The sequence below is a fragment of the Penaeus japonicus genome, unplaced genomic scaffold, assembly GCF_977035675.1.
Source record: "Penaeus japonicus unplaced genomic scaffold, GWHDUDI00000001_assembly GWHDUDI00000011, whole genome shotgun sequence".
NCBI lineage: Eukaryota > Metazoa > Arthropoda > Malacostraca > Decapoda > Penaeidae > Penaeus > Penaeus japonicus.
Window position 1 is genome coordinate 24,745,444 of NW_028234413.1, and position 17,822 is coordinate 24,763,265.

Sequence of the window (17,822 nt, forward strand, 5' to 3'; positions counted from 1 at the left end):
AGAGGGAGAATATAAGTATACATGGAAGTATACATATTTTTCATGCCTTAAAAAAAGAGAAATCAATCAATAAAACTTTCCCCTACAAACTTCTAAAAGCAGTAAGTAATCTTGATTACATGACATTTAAGAACCTCTATCAAGTTATTAAACAATAAATATCCTATAAATCTTCTAGTTCATAAAAATTCCCCCTCCCTCTTATTTACCCTCTTTGTACTAAGCTACATTACAATAGCATACATTACAACTGTACATCATGATATGTTTTATGTGACTAATATAACAAAATTTTCAGCACCAAAATGTTAATTCAGTAACCAAAATGTAAGCATGTCAGCTGTTATTCATTTACATCTATGGGATAAGTTGTGAAACATTCTAGGCTGAATGATTTAAACTTTTAAAGAACAGTCCAATTTAACATTTTATTATTTGGTTTATCTGTTATTAAAAGGATTACTTCTAAATATAGGATTCAATATATTAATTATAATCAATAAGCATTATCTTTCAGTTGTATTTTCCCCATAATAACTATCTAGTTTGATTTAAAGCAATGGGAGAAATACAATAACCTTAAAAAATTAAAAATTGAAACTGGATAATATTGTGATAAGGCTGGAGTCCTTTTCCTCTGTACATCCTAGAGTGGATGCCTGTGGATGGACAATTAAAGGCACCTGTAGTTCAGGACTTAATCTTCTTACCTAACTTGCACGCAGACATAAAAGCACATGGGTGAAAGCGACATGAAGCATGACAATGAACTCAAATTACTGCACCTGTATACATGCTGATATATAATATTCAGTAACTTTAAAGTCTGTCTACACAAAATAGATTTCTTCATAGACAATAATGTAAGCAATGCAATCCTAACCAGGCTTGGAAGATCTACTCTATAACACCTAACACAGTAAATGCATTTGGTATCTTGTTTCAGCTCTCCTCCACATGGTAGCTTCTGTTTGAGCTGGTCATGTGCATGGTGCGCTCAATCCGCTGAGTTGAGCTAGACAGAATCTGCTGGGCATTCTGGGTGGAAGTTCTGCTTGATCTGTTCAAGGAGGTGTTGGCAGAGGAGCTAGCAGAACCAGTTCCTTTGGTCTGGAATGCTCTGAGGGCCTCCTTGAATGTAGGTCCATCATCAAACTCTGCACCACCATCACTGGCTCCAGACAGATTGAATGAATTATCAGCTGATCCTCCATTTGACTGGAAATGTGACTGGTTGAAAGACTGAGATGTTTGGTGCGAAGTAAGATGGCTGCGGATGGGGCTTGGGTTGAATGATGTGGTGTGGGAGAGGTTTGGTGACCTTGTTTGTGGTGGATCCGGATACTTGCAGGTAACCTTTACAGCACGGGTGGTAGTGATGACACCAGAATTTTCATGTGAGGAATCATAGCTGCAAAGAAAAATGGACATTAATAATTAAATGAAAAATTCTGACTGAACAATTCTTAGAGATCCTACCTATTCTAACAAGATACAAAGTTTCAGCTGCTAAGCCAGTGTCCCATTTCACCAAAAAATAATTTATTCCCATTAACAACGGGGCAATTTTGGTTCCACCTGGACATAATGGCAGGATATTATGTCCAGCTCGCCGCCCAATCACCTGGCATCCTAACATCACATCCCTAGTGGGAAGACTAACAAGGAAATGACATGATATCACGTCACATGGTGGAAGGCATTCCTACCAGGGATGTGATATCACTTCATGGCTTTTTGTATGGCCAGCACACCAGGTGATCATGCATGTAGCAGGTGGCATTTTGAAATACCCCATTACTGTGTCCAGGCATAACTAAAACTGCCCCGGCATTATTGGATTATGGGGTTATAAAAAGAAGATGCACCTTTAATTGTATGGCCATCTTTTTTCTATCCTTCTATATTTTTTAAAGATTTACACTGAAAAAAGGCAATGTTAAAATTTGACATTTATACTTAGCACCTTTATTTGACATTTATACTTAGGTAACCATTTGCATGGAAAACTCATCCATTTCAGAGAGTATTCTGTTGCTTATCGGTAAGAGATTAGTATTGTTCTTTTTTTGACCACTGTATATAATATACTAAAATAAGTTTCAAAGTAGTTGGGAACCTAAAGTTTATGAAGGATGTCATCATAATAAATTTAACAATATATTTAGTTACATTCAATATGAAGCTTGATGAAGACAACAACTATATATGTATTAAGTATAAAGGATTTTTCCAACAATTAATATATAGGAAGTAAGTTATTATTCAACTAGTATGAAAAAAGACATACCCAGAAAGATATCCATCCGTATCTGAAAGTCCTGATTCATTGCCATCCTTTCCATACTTCTGACGACGGATGGCTAACAATTTGGCTCTGGCCTCTGCGAGTTCTCTCTCTACTTTCAGGACCTGTTCACGGGCATCAATCTCCTGGGCCATACCACCAACAAGGCGATTCTTAACAACCACAGTGAACTCCTCTTCATGTTCAATGGCCTGCTGAGCAGCCCTTACCAAGTTGTCTGTGGCTCGCTTGACTGCATTTCCTGCAGCCTGCAGACGCTTGGTGGCATTTGAGTCTGGATCGGCCTTTACCTTACAAGCTACAAGCAATTGAGCAGTTGACCCAGCCACTTGCTTTGCAGCTGAAATCAACTTCTCTTCACTAGCTTGTCCTTGGACTAGTGCATTGGCAGCTTCACACAGGGAATGTGTGGCTGCAGCCACAAGGCGAGCGGCAGAAACCAGGCCCTCGGACCACTGCCCATCATCAGAGGTGACTGTGGGGCGACGCCTGACTCTCCCTGCATCAACAAGTTCACGTTGTGCTGAAGATGCAGCCTTCACCAGAGCTCCTGTGGCTGCAGCGATTGATTTACAGGCCTCCAAGATGATTTCATCAAAGTTCATTGATTCATCAATCTCCTGAAATAATTAGAAATATTAAGCATTCAGATTACGTAAACTGACATCACAATTATTCTGATGAAGAAGAAGAAGAAGAAGAAGAAGAAGAAGAAGAAGAAGGAGGGAGGAGGAAAACATGTGCTGGTCAACATGAAAAGTACAGAATGATGAAATTAACCCACTCATGATGGGGGCATTCCAGCCTTGCATGTTACAATGCTGGGCTCTCAAACGCATAGGCCTAAATCAGTTAAATAAACGACAACGTATGACGTCACCCACCCGTCCAGAGAGGGTTAAAAGACATAAATCTAAAATCTTATGGCAAGATAAAACTCCATTAACTTCTAAATAAGGGGCCCTAACAAAAAAGGTTAGGTCATATCAAGTCAACATTTCTCTGTAGTCTTTTCTTCACTGAGTAGCATCTCTCACAGTTGTGGTGTTCTTCAGGGCGATATTTCACTGAGCTGTGATAATATGTTTGATTCTTAGTCGAGGCCAATCAACAACCAAGAATATCAAACATATCTCACAGCAACAATGACTTGCAGGCTGCACAGGTTGCATTCTTGTTGTACACTTCAGGAGAACATGGCAGCAGTCCTGGCTCCCAATGGCTTTCCAAAGTTGTTTAAACCAAAAGAACTTGCTCCAAATTCAGTTTTCAAACACCCCATATCCATATCCATGCATGCCTATTTGTAAAAATAAACTGAACTGTCTTCACAATACTCTAGATATGTATTCTTGTAAGTGTTGAAGCTGTATATAATATTGTACTTTACATTTTTCAGCTTGGGAAACAATATACTTGCCCTAAAAATATCAAATAAATTAATGAAGAGTAACAGCAACTCATACCTTTGTCTCTGTACGGCGAGGCCTCAGAGCCATCAGCTTACGGGCAGCAGCATCAATGGAATTGGCAGCGCCGATGAGTTCATTCTCCGCAATTACTGTTGGGTCATCAGGATCTTCCCAATCATGACCTGAGAGTGTAGGGATAGCCATTAACCTTTTGTCGGCAGCTTCTAAAATTTACAGCGAGTATTCATGAATGAATGAAAAAAAAAAAAAGATTTTTTTTTTCTTTGAAGCTCATGGTATGAGACAAGATTTCAATAATGATGAACTTTTTTCCTTTTCAATCCTAATCTAATATTTAAAAGCTAAATCATAATCTCTTCTGTTTGTCTACTATCCCTTTTGAAACAAACTGTTTGCTAAAGCAAAAGATATATATATATATATATATATATATATATATATATATATATATATATATATATATATATATATATATATATATATATATATATATATATATCTATATATTTTTTTTTTTTTTTTTTTTTTTTTTTTTTTATAAGTGTATGAATACTATTTCACCGATAATATTTTTGCTATATTAATCATTCTACTAATAATTTTTTTTTAAACAAAACAATCCTAGAAGAAGATTCTACCTCCACTTGATTTGCAAACAATATCCTTAACTATATCTGGTTTAATTTCCTTAAATAACAAGAGATTAAGAAGGAACATTAGCTTTATTCTATCTACTTAAGCAGGAGCACCAGGCTTCTACCCTAAGTGGCCGTAGGAAATAGAATATTGGTCATTTCACTTTGAAGATTCTACCAACATTATCATCAAGAAGTCAATATTCATATAATTCAGCAGTTGGATTCTTGCCATGCTATTTCTATAAGAGAATCCCTTATAAAAATATGTATTTACAACATGAGCTACTCTGCATACTGGATATGTGTACCCTTAAGAAATGAGGATGCATAATAACTAACAATATTTACACAGAAGATTCACCTGTACTTTATCCTCCATGCCTGTTCTGATTATCTTGTGAAAAGAAAGCATCAAAATTGAACCAGAACATGAACAAATTGAATTAGAGTACACACAGAAATGGTTCAAAAATGATACTTGACAACAAAGCCACTACACAGCCTTCAACCCACTACCAAGCTCAGAGGTATATATCTGGACACAAAGATGCTGATCACCATACTAAAAGGTTTGGAAAGATAGCATTGTGTGAAATAAATTCTTCAGGCAATAAATGTCCATGTCATAACCATTCCAAAGAGAACTGACAAATGCAAAGCATCTTGAATGATACAGAAACTGTGATATGCAAAATTTCCTCACACTGAGGCTCAATCATATCACAAGATCTTGGTTAACGAAACTGCTACAACGAGACCGGAGACAAAGATAGTACATGCATAATGCTAGTCTACAACTGGGAAAATATCATGGCTATATGTGCGCTTCACTCACCACTGGGCGGACTCACGCCGACCTCGTGCCATTTGAAGTGGGCTGTAGGGGGGACATGGTAAGGGTGTGCACTTGGAAGGGTATGTGGGGTGCAATATCCTGTATTATGCTTCCATTACCTGTTTTCATCAATGAAATGCCATCTTACACAGTAATTACTGAAATTTCTTTAACTTCTTCAAGAGTTGAATTCTAGTGCTTTCATAGTGCAGGATATGTGCATCCTTCATGTTTCACTTCCTTCTGAAATCGCTTACAAACTCAAAAAACACCAAAACATTTTCACTCTGCCACTGTCTAAATCCATCCTACTGCTATAAATATTCCTAATGAATAATGCACTTCTGAACTGAAATTGTCTTTAAAAACATGCATCAAAGCCACTCCCAAATCATGCATAGATGACTGTTCCATGAGCTCTTGAAATTAAAAAATAAGTACATGAATAAATAAATAAATAAAACTAAATAAAAGATAAAAAAAAGCACCAACACCCATTCACAAAATATACCATTACATTTTTCATCCCTAAAAGCCATCCCTGACTATTTTTCTAATTCAAAATACTGAACCATATACTTCCCAAAGATACTTTACTTATCACAAAGCCAACAATAAACTGCTATGCAAAACACAGCCTTAATACAAAATCAAGCCATTCAACAAGCCATCATACAGTCAAGTACAACACTGGCCTTACCTTTCAAGGCCTCAGATGTTGAGACTAAATCTGTGACACACTGGGCAATCTTGCGAGACACAGTGCTGAGTGCATTACGAGCCTCAGGACTTGGCTTGTGAATCAGATGCATGACCATCTGCAGCAGTTCTCGATACTGGATGGCCAGGTCATGTCCTGAGGTTAACACCTTTGAGCGAAGTTCCACAGTTTCTGCACCCCATGCAGCAGCCTTTTATAGGAAATAAATTAAAATAAGTCCCTGCCATAACGGAAAATTCACTACAACATACTACTTATACACCATTTATATTTCTTAAAAAAAAAAAAAAAAAAGTAATTAAGAAAAATATACTTTATACATTACCAATCTCAAAACAATAAAATAAAAAATGATTACCTTGCATGTTGTTAGCATATCAGAAATAGCCTTGCGACCCATATTGGCAGCCACAATGACGTCTTCCTGCTTGAGGCTGTTTCCAGCTCCAACAGCTTTGGCAGTCGCAAGAGTAATTGGTTTTGTGCAACGTACTAGGTCTTCTGGGGTGGCCTTGGTCTTTGGAGCCTCATCAGAATCAAAAGCCTGTTGAAAATTAATGAACATTTCCATCAGAAGGCAGGTGATTTTACTTGCTTATTTCAATTTGAACATAGACATCCGCATTTACTCTTTCTATCAGTTTATCTCTCACTTTCATCAACTCAACTAGGCAAACAATTAATATGGCAAATAACTAACCCTGATCTCTTGTGCAATGGCTTCAATTGTGGCCTCCAGAGCTCTTGTTCCTCGGGTGTGTTCATCTTCAACTGCCTTCACTGTCTTCAGCAAGGAGGTCACATTGGTCACCATAACCTGTTTAAAGATAGTTCTCAATTATGATGTACGTCTACAAAAAAAAAAAAAAAATAATAATAAATAAATAAAAAAGGAAGTGGATGCTTTTTCACTTGTATGTCATGAGAGTTTGCTCAAAACTGAAAATCTTATCAATATGGAGAAGGAATTCAGCATTCTGTTTGGTCTTTCAACAGCTGAAAGAGAAAGATCAAAGAAGAGTGACACTATTTACAGTACAAGTATTAAAAAAGGAGTTAGGCAAAAGTCTCTCAAGGTTTGATTTCCCTGTGAAAAAGCACAGGAAAATTACCCATAAGAAGCAATAAATCTTAAAACACAAACAAACCACAATTACCACGGCACTCCACCAAGATCACACCTGATGGCAAGACATGAGCCTGGATATTAGGGACACAGTATTACATGACCATGATGAGCATTCAATGCTGACTCTTTTAGTAGGGATCTTTCACTTTATGGAAAATGCACTACTTTTACTGAACTAAGCAGCAAACATGTAGCAGGGTAAAGTTTAAATATGTATGTGATATTTGTTTTCTATACACTTTGAAATATAATCAGCACTAAAATGCTAATATACTGCTAGGACTGACTGATGGTACAAGACAAATATGGTAAAAAAAAAAAAAAAAAAAAAAAAAAGAGATATGATAAAAAATTATGAACATCAATGTTAATGTTGAAAGTGGAGGTGACTGCTTCTTAAATATTATCTTTCATCAAACAAAGATCCTATATTTAGGTATATCAAGAACTAAACACCAAAGTTAAAACATTTATCTATAAATACCATCTATACAGTCTGACATGACAGGTAATACTGAGCTCTATCTCATCTACAATGCCAAATGTCACTTGTTACAGAAAAAAAACACAAATATACAATCCAAAAAGAAAAAAACGGGCTATTCTTCCACAACCCTCCCTTGTGTATACAATAAACTATAATATTTGTGAACTTGCCAAATTCACTGATATACATACTCCACTTGTTAAACTGCAACTAAAGATCTAGTCTCACAGAGGCAGTGGCAGAAGTATAGTAAGTCATCTTATGGAGGCATCAAATATATTGTCTAATACATACCTTAATATGACAAGTGTTTTGCTGTTATGACAGTGGTAAAACTTATGAAATGTCATGAAAGACTTTTCATCAATAAGCTACCTATGTTGAATCTTTTTTATAAAGATGTATATATCTTGCATGTATATGTGTGTATGTGTATATTTGTGTATGTTTGTGTATGTGTGAGTGGATGTGCATGTGTCTGTGTATGTGCGTGTTTTCTATGAAGATTCTAAAGTACAGGTAAGCACTGTGTGTTTTTAGGTGTATGGGTATCAAAATGTATATACCAATATACATATAAAATCATAAACATATGCAACACATATATTGCAGAGTAAAATGCATCATACTGAAACAGCTAAGGACAGCAACCTGTTAATAAAAACGTGCTGGTAATAAAGCATAAATGTTAGATGTAAGTAAGAAAAAAAAAGAAAAAAAAGAAAAGAAAAGGAACTAAATGTTAACTCAATTTGGGAAACCATGCGGTTAGTCCCAATAATGGCCAATGCCTTGGAGGGAGTTGGGAATCTTCCGTCTATAAAATAAAAAACAAGTAGTTAGTGTTTGTGCACCTTGTTATTTCCGAGCTCACCTTCCTCTTGCCATCATGACCAGTGATATTTATTTCAAAATTTACAACTCTTTTCCTTTATCAGCAACTACAAGAAATCAGTAGCACTTTTGTGATCAGCTGTGTCAACTCCATCTTTCTTTGATGAAAGCCTGGTAGTCCTTCTGAAGTGACCACTGTTCTTTATTTTCCAGTTCCATTATCATCATTTATTTTTGTTTTGACAAATAGAAAGATTGTTTTTTTCTTTATTGACATAAACACAAGTTTTAAATAATTCTTATACAATGTAGAGAGATATGACTATAATCACAGCACTACAAATTTTGAGCACTCTAAAAAAAAGTTCCATACACTGAAAACCTAGAAGCTGTATCAAATTGAAAAACTTAATTTATGGCCTTTCTAAACCAATAGTCACACTTAACACAGATGGCAACATTTTTATAGATGTGCTCAATAAATAAGGAAATCTTTGATACCAATACATGATTCCCCAACTATCATGTGGGTAATGTTTTATATAAAACTCTGAACTTACTGTTTAAAGTCACATAAAAAAAAAAAAAAAAAAATGAATCAATGACCATAATCTTAAAAAATTCTAGCACCCCTTGATGGATGATGAATAAACCAATAAAATGCAAATCTTAAGATGCCCAATCAACACTCCTTGCACTGTTTTACTAGTATCCTACACTCCTTTGCAAGAGACAAAAGGATAACCAACCAATTTCACTTCCTTGGCAATCGTAGCTGTTCTGGTGAAAAATGTAACTGATTCTTTTGTTGGAAACAGAGGGTCATGAAATCAGACTTTGATATTCATATCTACCTAATATATATATCAACACAATAATAATTAAAAATAAAAGTGGAACAAAATTGCCAAAATCTGGTTCAAGGTGCCTAGGGATTACCTGACCAAAATTTTGATCTTGCATTTTCAATCAAATAATGGTACAGGTTTTTTTTCTTAAATGGGTCTTCTAACTATTGAGCTTAACCATAGGATACATTGAATATTCAAATTCATCAATAACAAGAAGAAAAGAGAAAAGAAGAAGAAAAATACAGAAGTTTGTAAACCAAAGTTTAAGTATCTAAGAGTCCATTCAATGTTAAGTGGACTCAATCAAAATATCACTGGTCAGATGATGATTGTCGGGGATGTGTTCAACGGAGAGCAGACGGATCAACTCCTCCTCCTGATCCGACATGAGCCACTCTCGATCCGACTCATAGTAGTCAGACCAACCCTGCTTGGCAGAGAACCCAGATTTATGTTTAGCCCTGAATTTGGGAAATGCCACAATTGAACTGAACACTGCTTTCTACTTTATATCCAAGAAAAACAATAACATATTCATAAACATTGATAAATAGGGGGAGAGCCACTGCATTTTCCTCTTGGCACATATTATAGAGTACATGTATATCCTTCACCCATTATTTTATCTTCAATAAAAATGAAAAAGCAAAGTGACAACCCTCATAGATTGGAACACTTCATCCTACAGGGAACTGGTGGACTTTCATTATAGTAATTTGAATCTTGGTTCTCTGCCTTAAGGAGACAACTAAATGGTAATGGATATGTTAGGGTTGGAGATGATTGTATATCTAGTTGCAGGCAATTTTACGAGGGAAAGACCAAATAACGTGCGATTCAGCCCAAGCAGTCATGAGGTCCACAGAACAACATGAAAAAGTCCACCCTTCCAGGTAGCATGCAGTGTCATCAAAGTTATGGCTTTTAGTCACTCTTAAGAGCTAAAATATTAGATATTAAAAGGGTATTGAATACCAAAATTGAAAGAGAGACTGTAGTAATGAAATCATTGCTCCTCCCAGTCGCTTTTGATAATCATAAACAAGGCAAAAGTAATCCCAAAGCCAGTGGTAATTCTATGTGCATTATATATATGAACAAGTCTGAGGACTTAATTTGAACAATAACACTTTGTAGTTTCAAAATGATGTACCTTATGCTGAACTGATATTTTACTTTTCTGATTCTCTTTGAAGTTATAAAAGGAAAAGAAATATATAGTTAAGTCTCAAATAAATTGCATTATTCCACACCAATATTCATTTCTTGATACACAGTACTGAAATACCTAAGAAATAATGTGGTTAAGGAAATCAACCTTTTAAGATCAAGTATACATATTTTGTTCCATTAGATTCATACTTTTTAAATATCATTAATCACCAACCCAGATATTGCATATCAATATGATTTCATAATCATAAAACAGACAGACAGGGAGCATACATCCATCTATCAAATCTCAGTGCTTATTGTTAAAAGATTAGATACAAATGTATGTTTATTGGAGTTATCATTAAGTCTGGCACCTTTATTAATGCATTCATTTTATAGTCAATACAGCTTACTATATTTATTTAAGGATATTTAGGTGCATACCTTTGCTGACTCCTTTAGTGTGGTCATGGCAGGATCATTAAGGGACTTGCCAGATGCTGCCTTTGTGGCATGGATCAGGTCACCAAGGGCCATGGCCACATCCTTCACTGCATTGATCAGCATCACCTGTTTAGGGAAATGTCATGGCTCTAAATATTCATACATACTTCATCTTATATGCAATATGTTGAGCATAGAAATACCTAGTAAGGTTGTACCTCAAGTGGCACAATATGTAAACACATTACTTATGTGTTTTTGTATCACTAAAAGGTATAGAAAAACTTACCTGAGCTTCTGGATTATTTGCTCCAAGAGAGGAGGCTCCACTCTTCACAACATCAGATAACTGAACAATTGTAGTTACAGCATTCTGTGCAGCAACAGCCAGCTGTTCTTGTGATGATGCAGCCCCTGCCACAAGCGTCTTTGTATCTTCCACAAGAGCCTACATGACAAAATGTTGAATTAATATAATATGACCCAATCCATATAAGGCATTTAAACTGCAAAAGAAATCATACCACAAGATAATTTGGCCAGTTTTAGTGAACCATGATCTTTAATTTTGACAGATGAGACAGATCCTTTCTCAATGTATTTCCTCCCACAAAAAAGGTAATATTTATGAATATTGCAACCTAGTGCATAAAATAAAAGATAAAAATCACCTTAGCAGTCTTGAGAATATATTCCCTGTGGTCAGAGAAATTTTCGCCTTCCTTTTCAGCATTGAGAGTACCAGCTGTAGCAAACATAATGGTTGTATCAAGATCACCAATGATACCAGAGACTGTAGAAGCAGCGTTGATGCAAGCCTGGGTACCCTGAGAACCAGCTTGAAGTGCAGCCATAACGTGAGAAGCCTGAAGTCAATTATAGAATGAGTTGATGTTAATCATTCAATTATGGTAACTTTTTTCTATTCAAACTACAATTCTCATAATAAAATGTCCAATAAGATCCAGGATGTACAAGAGATATATTCCAACAAGTGAAGATTGCTAAGCATACCTTCTCACCAACATGGCGTGCAGATTCAGCAAGGTCACGTTGGCAGAATGTATCGCGTGGGGCAGCTTGGCATGACCCTCCAGACTTTACCAAGTCAATACAAGCCTGTCCCAGCTCATGCACACTGAAAATAAGTATTCAATAAAACTCAAGATTTAAAAATATCTGCAACTATCTTGGCAACTTAACTGTTTGGAGTTCTATTTGTAAAAAAGGAAAGGGAAAAAATGATATATAGCATGGAACTACATCTTTAACACAAAGCAATAAAAGAAAAACATACAGTAAAAGTTTGAACTTACCTGCTTCGCAGACGAGTAGCAATTTCTTGATTTGAAGTCTGACGGATGGCCCCAGCAGAGTCTGAGGACAAGGAGCTGTACTGGTGTGATACACTAGCTCCAAGATTACCTAGCTGACTAGCATCTGCAGCTCCCTTTCCAACCTGAAATCACATTCATTTATAAAATCATATAGTTACATTCTAGGCATTAATATAATTTCATAATATTCTAAGGAATATTTTTCAAACATGTCTTTCCACTTCACCTTATTCATATATTCTAGAGTACCTCCATATGGCAGATTACATATAAACATTACACTTACCATATCCTGGGCCAGTCTTGCTATCTCCTTGGCAGCTGTGACCATACGTGTCTGGTAGTCAACAAAGCTCTCACTGTCATCTGAGACAGCAATAGCATTATCCTCCAGTCTGTGCATGGCTGTAGTGATAGACTCAACCAATCCTGAGACAACACCAGCCTCTGTGGCTATTGTTTCTACAGTTGACAGTAGTTCCTAGTGTTAAAAAGAATAAAATCATTTTCATATGCACATACATATACATATACATATACATATACATATACATATACATATACACATAAACATACATATACATATAAATAAATATAAATATATAAATAAATAAATATAAATATATAAATAAATAAATAAATAAATAAATAAATAAATAAATATATATATATATTGTATATTGAATATTGTATATTGTATATTGTATAAATATAAATATAAATATAAATATATATATATCATATATTATATAATATATATATCATATACCATATACCATATATCATGTATCATGTATCATGTATCATGTATCATATAAATATATAAATATATAAATATATAAATATATAAATATATAAATATATAAATATATATATATATATATAAAAATACACTAATTTATCTGTATTTGGTTGACAATTCATTTCAGAGAGTCATTTGCATAATTGTATAGATATTTAACTGACCTGGAGTGTCTCCTTCATAGTATCTGCAGCATCATCCACATCTGGATGATCGTGGACAGCCTTGGGATTACCACCTGCCTCCTTGGATACATAAACGAGTTGCAAAGCATACTCAGCAACAGCCTTTGTCTGATCCAGTAGACACATTTGCTGCTTGCTAAGTTGAAAAGAAATAAATCCATTCTGATATCCACTCTGACAAGTATTTCTAATAATTTCTATATCATCTAATATAAAGAAGCAAACAACTGTTAATGTGTAAAAGTACTTACTTGTTGAGCATGTTTGATGCAGAGCCAATAGAAGCTGTGACCATTGGGTCAAAGTAGCTTGACATCTGAGTGATGGAATGGCCAAGCTTTTCTGCTTCACTCTTGGCAGCTGAGCGAACCCTATCAATGTTGTTTAGAAGAGCTTGTCCAGCATTCTCTACTTGTTCATTGAAGCCCTAAAGCAATAAAGTCATCTCATTAATCAAATGACAAACCTATTAACAAGGTTACCAGGAGTGAAAAGGGATAATGATATTTTAAAACACCACAAAACACAACTATTATACACCATCGTAACTATTCATTTCCTAAATCCAGCAATAACCAGTACATTAACAAGTTACAATATTCCCAATCACCTGCAAGGAATTCTCAGTCTGTTGCTGGAGGTTCTGGTCCAACACACGTAAGGATGCTTGATCCAAGTCCCTAATGTTCATGTTCAGTTTATCAATGGCTTCATCACACTCCTTCTGTCCAGGGGCCTTGTCTCTGTTCATTGCAGAAACAGGAAAAATCAATATATTGCTAGTTTTCTCATACTAATTGAATAAAGAAAAAAAAAAAGATACTTATGTACCTATGACTGTTTTATGTTTTATTTATGACATTAATATATAATACTAGATGAAATCATACCTTATCGATGACACAAGCTTCTTTATACTGTCAGACACATTCTTGCTATGACTAGCAAGTGACTGCCAGGTTGGTGGATCTTTTGGGTTGACAGCAAGGCTCTTGGCTGATTCTATCATGGAACATGATCCACTGATGATAGCTCTGCCTGCTGATGTAATTGGTTCTTGTGATTCACGAGCTTTGCTGGAAATCTTAGCTGGTACTGATGCAAAATCAGGTGAGTTTGCAAAAGTGCAGAGGTTCTCCACAGCTTCCAGCAAAGGCTTGGTGGCTGCACTGCAACGAGCCCGGTTCTCATCACTGTAGTCTTGATCCAGTGCTACAAGTATAAACTGATTAATAGTCTGCATAGAAATAAATAAATAAATAAATATATATATATATATATATATATATATATATATATATATATATATATATATATATATATATATATATATATATATATATATATATAGAAATATATATATATAGAGTGATTATATATGTATGTATGTATGTATGTATATAAAGATGTATCATAAACTATATAAAGGTTCATAACCAATTATTCATAAAAAGATTAAGTAAATTGTATCAAGATTATACTTACTTTTTATTTCTTTCACCAGATGAGCAGTTGCATTTGCCACGTCTTTGGCAGACTGTACAAAGTGCCTCTTCGCAACTGGGTTGTTTGTTTTGGCAGATGCTACACGGCAACTGTTGCATAATGCACTAGTATGTTTGGCAATGATGGTTGCAGCACTCAGAACCTCTTGCTGGTTGCTGTTGGGGTTGGAAAGAGTTTCACATGCTGTGATAATTGCCTCGTAGGCACGAGCGAACTGGGACTGATCGACCAATCCTGGACGTCCAGCAACACTTGTAGGGTCTGACACACCAACAAGATAGGCAGCCTGAGCAGCACTCTCCACCAGACCACAGATGGCTCCACTTACTTCCTTGACAGCACTGCCAAACTTATCATGTTCTAGCTTTTTGGCATGATTAGCAATGCCAGTCATGGCGTCTCCAAGACTCTTAGAGCGGTCCATGACTGTGTCCAGACACTCAAAGTATGAAGCATCTGTTACTGGTTCTGAAGGATGGTCCAGAAGAGGCTTCATGGACTGGATGGCACGGACAGCATTATCGCATTCTTTCTGCCCTGGTGCAGCTGAAGTACACACATTGATAAGGTTGTTAATTGAATCTGTGACAGCTCGAGCAGCACTTGCAAGTTGATTCTTTGCATTAGGAGCATTGGGATCGGCTGCAACAGCTTTAGCAGATACCAACAGCTTAGATGATGACATCGAAACACTCTTAAGGCTGACAACCATCTGGCCCTGAACTTCTTGGTCTTTGGTAGTACCAGCCATTTCCATGCCTACTCCCATCAGGCTACCAAATGCAGTTGAGAATTTCTTTGATGATGTAGCCAGGTGCTGTGTTGAGATGCGAGCTGAAGAAACCACCTCAGTTGTGACAGTGTTAAGTTCTGCAGCAGCATTGCTAAGTTCCGATTGCAGTTCACCATATGGCTTTGTGGTGGGTGGGAACCTACGGGCATCTAAGTCATTGGTTGAATCTGTGATAGTCAGGATAGCATCATCCACATCTTTTTGGCCAGGTAAAAGATTGAAGGTCTTGTTGAGAGCCTGTGAGACTCCCTTTGCTACCTGGGCAAGCTTTTGCTGAGATGCAACATCTTGTGGTCCTTGTACCACTATGCGTGCTTCTTCTATCAGTTCTGATGATTTGATCATGACCTCGCGAGCAGCATCAATGAGACGGTCACGCAAGTCATGGTCTGTTGATGTAGCCACCACACCACGAACAGCAGATGAAAACTCTTTCAGAGCCAGTGCAGTATCCCGTGATGCTAAGCCTATGAAGTGCTGGTTGCCTTGGGCTGAGGAAGTCAGAAGCTGAGCCATGGTAGAGCCCACAGTTTTGCTGGAGTTGGTAAGCTGTTGAGCTGCACTCTCTGGTGTTTCACCTGGCAGGGGACGCAGAATACCTTTGTCAGCAGCTTCCTTCAAGTCACTGAGATCTTCTTTAAGACCCTGAATAGCATCTAAAGCAGAGTCAATTTCCAGTGATCCACAAGCCTCCTGTGCTTTTCCAATAGCAGATCTAAGATCTACTAAAGCCTGACCAAATTGTTTTGATGAATTGTTAAGCTGAAGGGCTGAAGCTTGATCTGATACTGTTGGCAAGGCAGCCTTTACTGAAGAAACCATCTTTGTACCTGGCTGCAGGAACTGATTGCATGAATTAATAAGTGCTAACTGAGCACGTGGAGAATCTGGGTTATTGATTGTTCCTTTGACACCCTCAACAAGTCGTGGAATCACATCAGCTACTGCCTTACAGTCAGATATAAGCTCATCCTGTGTACCTGGACTTGTGTTGTGTGGTCCAGCACCCTGTGCAGCAGCCATGCACTGAGTTCCTGTTGCAGCTGCATGCTTTGCTGCATTCTCCAATCTTTTGATGATCTTCTTCTTCAAAGCATTACTAGCTGCTGCATTGGTAGCAATTCTTACATTCTCTGCAGCCTGTCTAAGTTCTAATTGTCTCCTCTCATCATTAGGATTTGAAGCACACTGCTTAGCTGACTCTACCATCTTAGCTGTTGCATCTGCAAGTTGTTTGGCTGCAGCCAACAATCTGTTCTGCAAGTCAGTATCTGTCTGGCTTTCGGCTTCAAACTTAATAGACTGGATCAAATGAGAGGTAGCCTGAGCTAATATCTTTGCCTGCCTAACCATTTCTGATGCATTCCCTTGTGAAGCAAACAATTTCTCACTTGATACAAGAATGGTTTCAACTGCTTCATCATGGACACTGAGTCTTCCTTTCTGTTCGCCAGCCGTCTTGATGTGATTGAGAAGATCATTAAGGGCACGGGTGACTTCCCCTGCAGCCTGAGAGAGATCCCTAAGAAGTGCTTCATCTTGGGTGGCCCGCTGGCACACTTGTACCATGCCTTCCACAGCACGGCCCACCTCCTTGGCTGCCTCAATCAGCTGGCTTTGGCAAGCTGGGCTGTCAATTGTAGGAGCAACAACCTTTGCACAGGCTACAAGCTGGGATGTTGCCAGAGCACATGCTGTGGCTGAATTTATTACAATATTCTGCAGGTCCTGATCTTCACAGCGAGATGCAACTGCCTTGGCCTTTAGAATGAGTGCTGCAGTGGTATTTGCCACAGCCTTGGCCAATCCCAGCAAAATGTCTTGAGTTTCATGGTCAAGATTAACATCAACAGTGTGGAGAACAGCAGTTGATGCCTCACCCACTCGAGATGCCGCAGTAAGCAGGCCTTGACGAGGTTCTTTCTTCTCAGGTTCAGCAGCAGTGAGCAGGTCAGAGAAGGCATGGCAAAGTACTTTTGCTGCACCAAGGAGATTGTTGGACTCATTATCGGTCTCCAGCAAGGCAGCAATCATGCGCACACCCTTTGTCATCTCAGGCAGATTGGAAGTAATGGTATGAATGGCAGCTCCCACAGCAGTATGATCCACTTCTTCGTGCACAGCTGCAGATAGTAAAGAATAATTAAAAATACATTAGCATCACTGAAATATATTTTTGCTTCAATAAAATGGCTATAAAAGAAGATAAAAAATAAATCCTCATACAAAAGATTTAACATGTTCAGCAGAATGTTCTACATGTCTCTACTTTAAAGTAAGACCCACTTGTACTATGGCTTCAACATATTTTTAAAAACATTTAGAAATAATTTTCATCCTCAAAATCATGTTACATATTTCTTC

The 17,822-nt window shown here is 37.0% G+C and overlaps 1 protein-coding gene across 7 annotated transcripts in view; it reads right to left on the bottom strand.

Annotated features, from left to right (window-relative positions):
- Positions 1 to 17,822, bottom strand: part of rhea (Talin_middle and talin-RS domain-containing protein rhea) — a 149,394-nt gene that overhangs the window by 136 nt on the left and 131,436 nt on the right. For 6 of the 7 annotated variants that reach the window (XM_086541755.1, XM_086541754.1, XM_086541753.1 and 3 more), the window contains exons 15-32: positions 14,645 to 17,581; positions 14,050 to 14,371; positions 13,770 to 13,902; positions 13,411 to 13,586; positions 13,139 to 13,295; positions 12,459 to 12,653; positions 12,152 to 12,294; positions 11,850 to 11,973; positions 11,507 to 11,701; positions 11,125 to 11,283; positions 10,836 to 10,961; positions 6,636 to 6,752; positions 6,294 to 6,479; positions 5,915 to 6,125; positions 5,215 to 5,256; positions 3,775 to 3,902; positions 2,291 to 2,928; positions 1 to 1,411 (exon numbers count right to left, since the gene is read on the bottom strand). The exon at positions 1 to 1,411 is cut by the window's left edge and continues 136 nt beyond it. In XM_086541755.1, coding sequence (XP_086397881.1) covers positions 943 to 1,411; positions 2,291 to 2,928; positions 3,775 to 3,902; positions 5,215 to 5,256; positions 5,915 to 6,125; positions 6,294 to 6,479; positions 6,636 to 6,752; positions 10,836 to 10,961; positions 11,125 to 11,283; positions 11,507 to 11,701; positions 11,850 to 11,973; positions 12,152 to 12,294; positions 12,459 to 12,653; positions 13,139 to 13,295; positions 13,411 to 13,586; positions 13,770 to 13,902; positions 14,050 to 14,371; positions 14,645 to 17,581 — 6,458 coding nt within the window. In that variant the 3' untranslated portion in view covers positions 1 to 942. The remainder of the gene's footprint in view (positions 1,412 to 2,290; positions 2,929 to 3,774; positions 3,903 to 5,214; positions 5,257 to 5,914; positions 6,126 to 6,293; positions 6,480 to 6,635; positions 6,753 to 10,835; positions 10,962 to 11,124; positions 11,284 to 11,506; positions 11,702 to 11,849; positions 11,974 to 12,151; positions 12,295 to 12,458; positions 12,654 to 13,138; positions 13,296 to 13,410; positions 13,587 to 13,769; positions 13,903 to 14,049; positions 14,372 to 14,644; positions 17,582 to 17,822) is intronic. The other variant, XM_086541760.1, reaches the window with a different exon arrangement.